Source organism: Microcaecilia unicolor, chromosome 3 (assembly GCF_901765095.1).
Source record: "Microcaecilia unicolor chromosome 3, aMicUni1.1, whole genome shotgun sequence".
NCBI classification, from domain to species: Eukaryota; Metazoa; Chordata; class Amphibia; order Gymnophiona; family Siphonopidae; genus Microcaecilia; species Microcaecilia unicolor.
The window spans coordinates 201,255,979-201,269,519 of record NC_044033.1 but is presented as its reverse complement, the minus strand read 5'-3'; the positions used below and the strand labels follow the sequence as shown (position 1 = coordinate 201,269,519).

The window sequence follows — 13,541 nt, the reverse complement described above, 5'->3', positions numbered from 1 at the left end:
AATCAAGGATTCAGGTGGGGGGGGGGGGGGGCACAAAGAAAGTTGGGGGAAGCTGTCTGCTCTTGGTGCAGATGGGAGCCCAGAAAAGTTTTCGTGTTGTCGTCAGTGATGACAAAAAGGAGGGAGAACCCCCAAACAAACCGAACATAACATGAAATTAATATTTTCTGGTTGCCTATTCCTCATACACACTAGAGAGATTATCGTTTCTCTGAAATTACCCCAAGTCCAGCCTCATGCCAACCACATTCTTATCCTTCATGGGAGAACAACTGGAACTGAGAAGGAAAAATCATTGCTGCTGCAGGACAGGATACAAGATCTCCATTGTCCAACTTTCATTACTGAAAATTATATTTGGATTTAATTTTTTTCAATAAAGTTTCTTGGACAAAAACAAAAACAAAAAACAACCCAACATCAGCTTGACTAAAAGTGAGAGAGGTAGGAGATATCTGCAAAGCTGCACCATGGTCTTCTCCACATCTTGCTATTGTCTTGACAATACATTTAGGATAGACAGTATTTGCATCAAAAAGCGTTAAAGAACCTGTTTGCAGAATTACTTAAATTCTCTAAAAATAAAAAACAACAATATCCGAAAAGTTGATTTCCTTAGAACTACTAATTGTCGAGGATCAATATCAAAATTATTTTCTTGCAAGGCAGTTTAAAGTCTCCAAAGTATCTGCATGTGATCCATGACAATCATCAGTGGGGGGAGAGGGAGGGGGTCTCCACCTGTGTGGCTGATTAATCTTGCTTGTTGATGAAGAAAGGAAAGTGTATACCTGTAAAGGGGGAGGGGGGGTCCATAGAAGGCAGACACACAGTTCTGCCCACCTACTGAGATACTACTGCAGGGTACAGTTAAATTCAGCAATCCCTGTGCATGCTCAGAAACTTTAAAGCTAAATCTGATTTCTGAGAGAGCTATGACGTCAAGTGACATCACCTCTACTTGTGTGTCTGATTTATCCTGCTGTCGCCCGAGAACCCCCATTACAGATCATGAACCTCTGCTGATAAGACAGGGATGGAGGTGGAGGGGAAATACCTTCTGAGCTACCTGGTTCACCCAGGGTGAAGTACAATTACTGAGGTCCGGTCCTCTCGGGTTCCATACACCCAGCACAGGAAGACACTGGAAAGATGCGATGCCTACAGGAAGGAAGAGATGCAAGGGAGTGTGGGGAAAGGTGGTAGTGCAGAGAGTGAGAGAGGAGGAAAGGAGGAGTGGATATAGGAGGGAAGGATGAAGGAGAAGGAAAAACATCCAAAGGGTAAAGAATGAGGTAAAGGGGAAAGGACACAAGATTTCAATCAGATTACTGAATCTCTGAACATGGCCATCCTACATTCACCAGTGCTACGAGAATATTTCAGAATTTGGAATCTGAGTGGCTCTCAGTTTGGAGGAAAATTCTGTAGGCCCTGCAAGAATAAACATCCCTTTAGTCAAGACTTGAGTATAGAGTTTCCCCCAGGGTTTGCTTCCTCAGGCCCACCTGCACCATTTTCAGGTTGGAGGTATGTTGGTGTAGGATGCCTGCAGGTTGAATCTGAAACACTAGGCTATGCCCACCTCTTCCCCTTCCCCTCCCTACATTCTTATCTTATCAATGAAACTGAATCAAACTCAAAACAGTATTCAGATATGAAAGCCTCTTGTTTAATTAAAAGGTTTCATAGATAAGTCAGACCCTGTATGGATTGGTTTCTCCACAAGTATACCCTGCTTTGTTGTGTGATTATTCAACTTCAATCCCTTACCTCTGGTTCCCTTGGGGCATGGTCTCTCCACTAGCATGCCTTGCTGGGTAGCTGGCCATTGCACCTTTCTCTCCTCCTTTGCTTCACAGAAGAGCTCGGGGGATATGTGCTGATTGGAGGAGGGGGGCTTCCGAGTGCTAGGGAGGGAGGCAGTGATGGGGTGGATGTCAGGTCCCATCTGGTTAATGGCACCGATGGGGTGAGTGGTGAGGGGGGCTCTGCGGACAGTGGTGGAGGCAGTTGGAGATGTGGTGCTGGTGGTAGTGGTGGTAGTGGTGGTGGTGGTGGCTGCTGTGGGCTTTGCCGTGGAGGTTGTGCTGAGAGGTGTGGAAGTGGCTGGACCTGAAGGAAAACAAAAGTATACAAATCAATCAGACTTTAGAAACATGTATCAGTGGCTTGTAAAGAAAGATGTTGGCATGTTAAGGTTTCATTTGCATGAGAGGGGCACTGTATCTTGGCAAAATGCTTTGATATATGGCTTGTATGAAGGGCTCTATGTAGAGATCCCTAGAAATGTTCCTGTGTCATAGAAATTTAGATATGATTATTTTCTTGACCAGTGTTCCCTGTCTAGTGGAATTTTGCTAATGCAGGGCACCAGGAGTGTCCAGCTGAATTACAGCAACATCTCAAGGCTTCCAAGGGAGCCCTGCCTTAACTAGAAATCCCATAAAAAAAAGCAGATCAAGTCTCATAGACCCAGGGATGGTTTTATTCCAATAGCTGTACTGTCTTTTCAGACTCATCCTGTGGTTACCAGCTCGTGATATTGAAAGGGCAGGACTGCTTTATGGTCACTGCTAGGACACCAGCCCCACACAATCATGCAGTTGTATATGTGTGTGCTGTGCATGTGCATGCGCATGCGCGCGCGCGTGCGTGTGTGTGTGTGTGTGTGTATGTGTGTGTGGAGTGGAGCTGTCTCAGGGGACATGGAATCATTTGGATGACCCTTGGCATGAACCAGAGGTGGACAGATGGTGGAGGGTCTATGGATCCTCTGGAGGAGGTCATTAAAAGGCAGCTCTCACCAATGACTGAAGCTCAGAATATTGCATTACTGACCTCTGGACATTAGGGACTGGGCATATCCAGTAGGAGCTACCTCACCTTTTTAGGTGTCATTCTTACCTCTAGACACTAAGGACACTGAATGGCCAATACAAGTCACATCACTTCCAAGTACAGTTCTGAGATTTGAATGAAAGGGTAGATCATTGAATGTTGATGCTCCCCAAAATCCCCCCCCCCCCCCCATAACTGGCACATTAAAAACAAAGGAAGATTACACAATACCTGTGCTGGGGTCTGGAGGACCAAACTCCAGAGCATAACGCACAACAAACAAATTGTTCCAGACATAGAGCTGGTTGTCTCGGGGGTTGTAGTCCACAGATGAAACGTACTGGTAGGGGTTAGGAAAGACCAAAGACACTGGTTCCTCCCTGTTGACATTTGTGTTAAAGGCATAGTCCACTCGGTTGCCCGCTGCTTCACTGTCATCATCCACATAGACAGAGCGTACCACATACAGCACACCACAGGCCATGAAGGCATTAGATGCTGTACGCTTGTCATAGCCAGTCTCCCAGGTGCCCTCAAAGCGTAGCGTGTAGGGGTTGAGCTGGCTCACCACCAGGCGCCCATTGTTAGCCTCTGTGGCATAGATCACCCAGAGTCCATTCTCATCTACTGCCAGGTCAATGTCTGTCTTGCCGCCCCAGCGGTAGGGTGAAGTGTCATGGTAGTTGGCAGTGGAGATGATGGCCTCACCACTCTTAATCCGTGTGCGTAGGTCATATTTGACAATGTTGCGTGTCCGTTCCTTGTTGTAGAAGACTGCCCCATCATAGACAACAAAGCCTGTCCCATCTACTCGGTTAGGTAGACGGTAGGTGGTGGTATGGCGCCCACCTACATAGTCCTCCCAGGAGGCATACTCTGTCAAAGTATCTGTCCGATATGGAATCCAGGGCATGACGTAGATGCGGTCCCCTGCTTGCAAGGGGTCCTTGCACCAGGCCCCTGACTGATGGTCTGACTCGTGTGTAGATGTGGCTTCCAGGACTTTCTGCAGTGTGCCTGGGCAAACAAATACTGGCGGTAGGCACCCCCAAAGGAAAAGAAAAATAAATTAAAAGGAAAAATAAGAAAAAAATGTAAAAAAAAAAAAAATAGAGAGAAAAAAGAAAGAATACTTTGTGATAATATAGGGTTAGTGTAGAATGTCCATCATCTGCAAGCTGCTACCATGATACCTTGCACACTCCCAATACTGTTATTGGCAAAAGAAGGTCTGTGAGGGAAGATGTAGGGGGTAGAGTTTGGAGGAGGGACATGGGAGAATGGTTGAAAATGAAGATTAAGTGCCAAACTCTTAGGATTTGCTCTCCCTTTCCAACCTCTCCCTCAAACCAGCACACCCATTCTATGCTGCCTCTCTTCACCTCTCAAGGAAGAACTGATAAGAGAAGGCACAACCCAACCTGCAGCCATCATGCTCCATCAAGGCCGCCTCTGACCAAAAGGTTCTGTCTCTTCCTGCCTAGCAACACATTTACTTCAGGAGTTTAAGATGGGAGATGGGAGGAGGTTCAGAAGACAGGCAGGACATGGCAGGAAGGTGATTTGCAGGACTGATGATCTTAGAGAAATGCTTTTTTCCCCTTCTCCCCATGCAACCCTCTTGGTCAGCCACTTTCACATTTCTCCTCATAGTCTTAGAGGTGAAGGGTGGGGAGGGGGCAAGGTAAGGGCATCCTAATTCAACAGGAATGTGCATGTCACTGAATGTATAATACATCCATTAAATTCACTGGGCCACAACTTGCAAGAAAGATGTCTACAGGAGAGCTGCTGAGAAGCTACTGAAAAATTTGTAACTCTTTCCTCCTCATCTCTCTGTGTTTTCCTTTATAACAGGGGCAGTTAGCAGGAGATCTGCAAGCTGTCTTGGTTTTGACAGTAAGCACAGCCTAGGGAAATTCACTGACCTCTTGAGCTGGAACTATGAAAGTCTACCATGGCGGCTCAGAAAACCAAATCCAGCCATGCCCTGGATGGAGGAGGTGGGTTGTCTCACAATGCAAAGGAGGCTTTTATGTAATCATTTTCTTGTTTTCCCAACTGGTCCCAGAGAATCAACTAATTGGGGCTGCGAGATGTAACTATGTTGTAAACCTATCATGTGTTCTTCTTGCTCTAAACCCTGGAAATCCACGATTGGTTGAGAAATGATGGACAGGCCTTGAACCTTCCTCAGAAAACCCAGGAGTTCTACGGCTGTCCTACTTCTTGGGCTATGTTTTTAAGATGAGGCAGTTAGGTATCCAAGATCATTTTAACAGCACATTTTGGATCTCTGGATTCAAGGCCCAAGCATCAGAGTGTGCATGGACAGTTTGGTGAGAAGTAGAGACCTTTTAGCTAGAAGCAATGATCTTCAAGATGTCTAAAACTGCCCACATAGTAACATAGAAGATGATGGCAGATAAAGAACAGCAAAACCACCGAGGTGGAAAAGAACAACGATATCCCACGGGTAATCTTAAGAGCATAGGAGGAGTGGGAACAGAACCAGGCTCTTCAAAGAACAGCCAATGTCTCCAGAGTCTCTGGTGGATGGCGTTCTGGTCTTGAAAAAGACCCTTGGTGCACAGAGACACTGGCATCTAGCAGCCACATTTTCCACTGTGCACCAAGGGTCTTTTTCAAGACCAGAACATCATCCACCAGAGACTCTATCCCAAAAAGTTTTGTTTACTAACTCTTGGAAATAAAGTACCGAGACTCCTGAAGAAGGAACTTCTTGTGCCGAAACTGGGTAACTTGTAGAGTCTTCCTTTAACAAACTTGAACTTCAAACATTGGACGTCTTCGGTCTATTCTTTCAAGAGCCTGGTTCTGTTCCGGCAGATAAAGAACCAAATGATCTGTCCAACCTGCCCAGTAAGATGGTTAGATGTACTATGCTGGGACACCATGCTAGCTAAGGCATACAGCAGGCTAGCTGGCCTGCACTTCTAAACCTTTGATGCCTGTAAAAATAAAGTCCCATTCTTTGGCTATAATTGTGATCCTACTCTAGTGTGTGCCTTGGAAAATGTTCTGCCAGCACATCTTCCTGCATGCTACGGCATTGCCACTGCAGTAAATGGGTAGGCAGCGGCCTAGAGGTTAGACTAATGGGCTGAAAACCAGGATTCACCTCCCACTTCTACTACTGACATGTTGTAATCACCTCGGGTAAGTCTCTTTGTCTCCCATCGTTATCACCACTGCATAGCACTGTGATATCGAGAAGCATTATCAAAACAATAAGTAATTTTATTATTAGAGACTTTCCAAAAAAGTGGCAGTTGATGGGACGGGATGTAGAAGGAGGAGTTTAATTACGCTATGTTTGAAGGGAGGGTGCTTTTCTTTTAGCCTGGGAGGTCACTCCTACCACTGCTGTGATTCTCATAACTAGCCGGGGATTCCCCTTATTTGAATAGATTGACCCTCCCACTATTCCTAATCTGGTCATTGCAGAAATGGTTGAGAAGTTGGGAGCCATGCTCCAGAGCTCCTCTCAGACTCTCTATCATGGACTCTCAATCCAGCCATCAGATGCTGTATTTGACAAGGACTATAACGTTTTTGCTGCCGCTCACCCAGAGGTTATGAATGCTGGCTCTGTACCATCCCTGCAGTTCCTGCTAACACATGGTATTGGTGACCTAGCTCAGAGCCTTCTAAATGGCAGTGCACAGAGCTACTGATGGACTGGACTGGACCTACACTTTTGTTTTGGTAAACGTTGAAGTGTTGTTATTGTTGACTTTGGTTAAGAGAAGACATTGCTATCCACCCATGGCTGACAGATAGGATATCTTCTGGAGATCTGGATGGATTTTGAGAGGCTCAAAGTGCTGGAGGAGACTCCAGCAAATTGGGGAGATGCAGGAATAGAAAATATTGGCCTCTACAGGGCCTAGAAAGAGAATAGTTTCCAGCTGGGACTCCATCAAGTATTTTACTTTCCATAATGGAAAGGTTAACTTAAGTCCTCCCCTGTCTTTAGCTCTGTGCACTGGGGTGAGATGTGAGGATTGAAGGGGCTGGTAGAGAAAATTACACTAAGGAGAAAGTTACTTGTAGCTTTAAATTCCAGCTGTTGACTTGTCTTTCCTATATCTAATTGATCTAAGCTACCAATATCCACCAAAAGTGACTGGTGGGGAGAAGGGACAGAAGTTTGGTTAGATAAAGAAAAGAACTTCATGAGTTAATCCATACTATATTGGTTACCCATGTTATGTGCAGACCAGAAATATGAGTGGGGCATAGGATAACCAGATGAGTCAGATCCACAGGTTTTCAAAGGGGCTCCTTAGCAGAATTGGCCAACCCTCTAGGTCACAAGTAGCACACAGGATCAGATTTTGAACTACACCTCTACATCTGTGATGGGCACAAAAGTACAACTAAGTCAACCTGTTGGCCATCTCAACTAGGGAGTTCATAGGTCTCCAGGTGCTGCTTAATTCACTTTCAACATGCTGCTTCTTCCCAGACTTGAGCAGGTAGAGAGAGGCTGACACTTTTGCTTGCAGCTGAGACTCAGACCCTACTGAGTTGGCCATTCCTTTCTATTCACCATTTGCCATGCGATCCCACACAAAACATTTAAACTGAGAATATAAACTCCTCTGGGCAAGAGACATTGCATTCGTCTGAACCATTTTGTACAGCATGGTTTACACTGATGATACCAGAGGCCTAAGGATAGATACGTTAATGTATTTATGAAATTCTTAGCTAATCTCCCCCCCCCCCCCCCCACCTCCTTGGCTTCTGGTCAGGATAGAGACAGCAGCTCACTGAGTTATTTTGATTGTACCCTCTTTTTACCCAATAATCAAATCTTTGGTCACTCACACAGGAAATGGTGGAGGGCTTTACACATAGGCCTTTGAAGACGCTCCTTCAAATGAACCCTGTACTAGGCAAGAGAAGATATGGATGCTTTTAAGGGAGTACTGGCAATCCTACCCAAGGAGACAGATCATATTGGAGTGTCTTATTGCTTAAATCGGGCAATCACAGGTGCAGGAACAGCGCCGGGAGACGAGGTGCTTAAAGAAAATATCTATAAACAGAGTGTACATTTCAGGATTAAACAGAGTAGGGGTGAAGGGGAGGGGAACAGGGGAAGGAGGAAAGGAGGCATGGTGGTATGTGGGAACAAGGGTAGGGGTAGGAGATGGCCGATGAATCCTGAAAATACAAGTAGTGGCCACAAGCTCCTCTGATGGTCGTCGCCACCCCCTCTTATTGCTAAAGCAGAGGGAAAAATAGTCATAGTTAGGGTTACAAAGGGAGACTCTTCTGGGATGGGGAAAAGCTGCAGTGTGGTTAATCCCCCTCCCCCCAAACATGGCAAATGATATCACAGGGTGCTGAGTCTGGTAGATTCTAGTGTAGGAGCTGATTCAGGAGTTTGCTTTGATTGGAGTGTCAGGTTGAAATTAGGAGAGGGTTGGGAAGGTGCTTTTTTTTTTCATATGTTGAATACATAATTGGTAGCAGTTCTATGCATGTAGGGAAGGGAATATGGGAAAGGGTGTGTGATTCCGTTTTCTTCATGCCGCCTCACCTTCCAAGTGAAAACACATGTTCTGGAAGACAAGTTGGTTAAAAAGTTACGGCCATAGTTTTGGTTTTGGCCAAAACTGAGAGTGTGTTTTCAGTGGAAGACAAAAATGTGTGTTTTGGCCTGTTTGTCTCCCTCTCCACCTCCCCTCCGAACAGGAGTTGCATTTCTGCCTACTTGTATGTGCCCCTTATCAGGCCTATCTTACAGTCCCTGGTGGTCTAGGGATGTAGTCAGGGCAGGAGGGAAATGCCCCAGTCACTTTTGTTCATGCTGTGTCTGCTCTCAAAATGGCTGCCAAGACCTCTAGTGGCAACCTCATGAGATTGTTGCAAGAGATCTCGGCAGCCATTTTGAGAGTAGAGCTGACATGGGCATGAGAGACTGGGACTCCTGCTCTGACTACACCACTAGACCTCACCACCAGCCATTGTAAGGTTGTCGGGGGGGGGGGGGGGCTACTCTTTGAATTCTTTTGAGTGTGTGTAATGCGATTGCAAGTAATGCAGTTATGATCTTGCATAGTAGTTTATATGGTAAATAGAGTGCTCCAAATAAATGTTTTTGATTCAAAAATTTAGCAGGAATTTAAGTTTGTAAATTTGGGATGATAAGCTGCTTAGGAATTAACCTCTCTGTGGAAATATGACATCAGCTGTCACGCCAAATGTGGTGTAAAATCAGCCGTTGTAAATGCACTGCGGCTTTAACTTTCAGTTTGCATTAGCTGAGGTCCATGCGTGCAGAGGCTATTTTTCTTGGAGGTAAAATATGGTCTTTCTTTCATTATTTAAATTATTATATATATTCTGGCTTGGATACTATTTGGGTGATTCTACAGAACTTGCAGGCTTTACTGGAAATGGTGAAGTTGCAGCGTTTTAATCAAACTTGTGGCTTGCAGAAGCTGGATTGTATGACAAAGGAACTTGCAGTGACTGTCAAGCACAAGTACTGGTCAGCTTATAGTGTTAGCCGGGAAATGATATTACGATGAAACAAAGTTTATATATTAGAAAATAATTTGAGAAATGTATTGCTCTTGATTGCAATTTTTCAGAGCTTATAGTCTTTACATGCAGTAACGTCAGTGGGCTTTTTTTAAATTCTGGATTGTGCATCAGGCATAGTGTAGACTAGTGTCTGGAATCCTTTAATCTATTTTCGTAAGAATCTATTTCATCCTTGTCCTTAATCAGTTTTATAACTAAATACAAAAAAGGAAACACCTCAGTGCTACTTTCTCATGTTACTTGTGCACAGTTTTGATAAACGTGAAAAGCTGGTGATCATGAATGTTTTTACATGTTCTCACAAAGGTCCTGTCTCGGAGGATACTTAACTACATCTGCATTGACTTGGGAACCCACATGTGCCAGACCTGTTGAGAACTCTTTATTAAAATGGCAGTTCCTGCCAACTGCAACTCTGACCATCCCCGGTGGTCCCCGTTGGTTCACATTTACAGAACCCAACTTTAATTTTCAGTTTTGGCCGAAACTAGGCAACGTTTCAGCTATAGGTTTCGGTTTTGGCGAAAAGTATTTAGACAGTTTCGGTCGGCCTCTACACCACATATTGACGCCTGTTCTTCTGTGCCTAAATTAATTTTTGCATGGCTGACATTTAGTTGCCGATGTCTGCTGCAGTGGTGTAGCCATGGGTGGGCTCAGGTGGGCAGGGGCTCACCCAGTTTCGGTTCAGGCCCACTCAGAAGCAACACACATGCAGGGCCGCCGAGTGGGGGGGGGGGGGGGGCAAGATTTTCCCGGGCCCGGCCTCCAAGGGGTCCTGGTGCCAACAAGGCTTCCTGTGGCAGGCACATAGGCAAAAGGTTCTGCTCCCTGGGTCTGTCCCTCTCCTACTCCTGTGTGCCAGGACCTGGGTTATTGCATTAACGCAGCTCTACCACCACCTCCTGTCTGAAGTACTTCCTGTTTCCACATAGGCGGGAGGGGTTGCGGCAGTAAGAAGGTTTTGTGAAGGCAGAGCTGTGTTAATGCGATAACCCGGGTTCAGGCACACAGAAGAAGGAGAGAGACAGACCGAGGGAGAAAGCTGATGCAGTGACTGGAGGGGCAGTGGTGGTGGCTTGGGGGGGGGGGGGCGGCAATGATGGTGGTGATGGTGGTGGCCTGGTGGGGGCAGCAGCGGTGGCCTGGATTGGGGGGGCAGCTCTGCCTTGGGCCCAGCTTAGTCTCTTGGTAGCCCTGCACACATGGTCAGTGTAGCTGGCAAGGATCCCAAAGCCCCACCAGCTGAAGAGTCCTCTCCGTAGCCCCCCCCCCCCAAACTGTCTCAGATCTGGGGCACTCAGCAGCACGCTTCCAGCTTTGGATGCCAATGGTCCCAGAGCACATGCTCAGTCCACACACATGAACACATGCAGGGGGCTGTCAGCATCAGCAGCTGAAATTGCACTGCCAACTGCCCTTGGTTTGAGACAGTTTGGGGGGGGGGGGCTCCAAGCCCACCCACAAAATTGAGCTCTGCATACGCTACTGGTGTGCTGACACTTCTGTTTTCTTTTCGACGTGCTCACAAGAAATTGCGCATACAGCGAAACCTTTCTGTCCGTGTGTCTACATATCCCCCCTCCCCATTAGCAGCAAGTTTTCCATGCATAAAATTGGAATACATTTAATACTACACTTGCAGTAGAATTCAGACATCCACACATGGCTCTACTGCAAGACTTTCTGCATCGGTCCCTTAGTCTATGAAGTGCAAAAAGGGGGGTGGGGGGAGGTTACCCATCATTGTTAGTACAGGGTAATCTGCAGGAGGAGATTTCATTCAGAGTTAGTGCAGGGGGGTGTTGCATGGAAGAGTCATCATTAAGTGTTAAGATGGGGGAGGATGGATCATCATTCTGGATTAGCTCAAGACACGCTAGGGGGTGGGGCTATTCACCAGCCAGTGTTAGCACAGGGTGTGTGGGAGGGTCCTCATTCATTGTAAGTGGAGGACACGATTAGATATGATATTTAAAGATATGAATGCTAGTTGTGACGCTGTTGGCCCATGAAAGAGGCTGCTGCGTTACCTGGGGCTAGGTATTTGGAGGTACAGTTTGGATTTTCAGACTGTACCATTGTTCTGCCCCTCTTGTACCCTCTCTAGGCCTCTGATGGTAAAGGAAGAATACTCAGCATCCTGTGGTACCCCGTGAGGAGGGTTATTCCATGGAGCAACAGGCTACAGAGGGAAAAAAAACACAACATTAGGTAACCCAAGAGGGCAGATGTCCATTTCCGACCCAGGGGCTGTTCTGAAGCCCATGACCTGCTGAGAGAAGTTGAGCATGGAAAGAAAAGTTAAGCCTGTGGAGAGAAAGCAGCAGAAGACCTGACTTCACTCACAGAAGTGGAGAAGCTGATGGCAGCTAAGGGACTGGGAGCCTCTGTCAGTTTCTGCCCCCTTTCATCTCTGGCTGTCCCTTCTCTTCTTGGCCTCCAGGGGAGCCCTTGACTAGTCACACAGCCTCACTTCTTCCTGTACGTTGACTGATTGAACTATCAACTGATGTGACCATATGGATCTGTTGATTGTTCTATGCATGCAAAAGACATAGGATGTGTTTATGGGTTGTTTTGACCCTTGATGAGTTAGTGTGTGTAGTATGAATTTAAAGATAGCTCTATGTTATATTTGCACATTCTGTGTATCACGTATTGGCATGTGCCTGCATTTGTCTGGCATGTTATTATTTATTGCATTTGTTCCCCACATTATCCCACCTTTTTGCAGGCTCAATGTGGCTTACAGAGTGTTGTTATGATGCTTCTGGCCAATAACTTAAGTATATGCTAGTGCATTACTGGCATGTTATTGCATATGTGGCCTATAATGATGATTAGATATGGTAATTAGTTAATGGCTGGCAACTTGCTGCATACTTGGCTTATAATGTTATTAGTTACATATACAGTGTGTTAGTGCATGGCTGATATGCTGCTCAGTACATAGCTTATGTTATTAGTTACATATGTTATGTTTTAGAGAGCACGTCAGCCATGCACTAAGTACATAGCTTATAATGTCATTAGTTCCATATACTAAGCTGCTCATTTTCAAAGTACATGGACTTACAAAGTTACGTGGAGGGGCATAATCAAAAGGGACATCCTCGCAAAACATCCCGATGGAGGGGCGGGGAAACCTGTATTATCAAAACAAGATGGACGTCCATATTTCATTTCGATAATACGGTCAAGGATGTCCAAATCTTGAAATTTTGGTCGTCCTTAGAGATGGTCATCCGTAGACTTGGTCGTTTCTGTTTTTCGGCGATAATGGAAACCAAGGACGTCCATCTCAGAAATGACCAAATGCAAGCCCTTTGGTCGCAGGAGCAGCCAGCATTTGTAGTGCACTGGTCCCCCTGACATGCCAGGACACCAACCGGGCACCCTAGGAGGCACTGCAGTGGACTTCCTTGTGTGCTGAACCCCCCAACCCCCCCCAAAAACCCACTGCCCATGTCTGTACACCACTACTATAGCTCTTACAGGTGAAGGGGGGCACCTAGATGTGGGTACAGTGGGTTTGTGATGGGTTTTGGAGGGCTCGCTGTTTCCTCAACAAATGTAACAGGTAGTGGGGGATGGGCCTGGGTCCACCTGCCTGAAGTGCACTGCACCCACTAAAACTGCTCCAGGGACCTGCATACTGCTGTGATGAACCTGAGTATGACATTTGAGGCTGGCATAGAGGCTGGCAAAAAATATTTTTAAGATTTTTTTTTTTGGGTGGGAGGGGATTAGTGACCACTGGGGGAGTAACAGGAGGTCATCCCCAATTCCCTCCGGTGGTCATCTGGTCATTTTGGGTATCTTTTTGTACCTTGGTCTTGAGAAAAACACGACCAGGTAAAGTTGTCCAAGTGCTCGTCAGGGACGTCCTTTTTTTTCATTATGGGTCGAGGAAATCCATGTGTTAGGCACGCCCAAGACCCGCCTTCGCTATGCGTCCGATATGCCCCCTTGAACTTTGGCCGTCCCTGCGACGGAAAGCAGTTGGGGACGTCCAAAATCAGCTTTCGATTATACTGATTTGGACGACCCTGTGAGAAGGACACCCCTCTTCCGATTTGTGTCGAAAGATGGGCATCCTTCTCTTTCGAAAA

General features: G+C 46.2%; 1 protein-coding gene across 1 annotated transcript in view; it reads right to left on the bottom strand.

The window, feature by feature from the left end:
- Nucleotides 1-13,541, bottom strand: part of ADGRL1 (adhesion G protein-coupled receptor L1) — an 87,473-nt gene that overhangs the window by 32,928 nt on the left and 41,004 nt on the right. The window contains exons 5-7 of the mRNA XM_030194713.1: nucleotides 3,073-3,873; nucleotides 1,774-2,115; nucleotides 1,058-1,161 (exon numbers count right to left, since the gene is read on the bottom strand). Of these exons, the coding sequence (XP_030050573.1) occupies nucleotides 1,058-1,161; nucleotides 1,774-2,115; nucleotides 3,073-3,873 (1,247 nt within the window). The remainder of the gene's footprint in view (nucleotides 1-1,057; nucleotides 1,162-1,773; nucleotides 2,116-3,072; nucleotides 3,874-13,541) is intronic.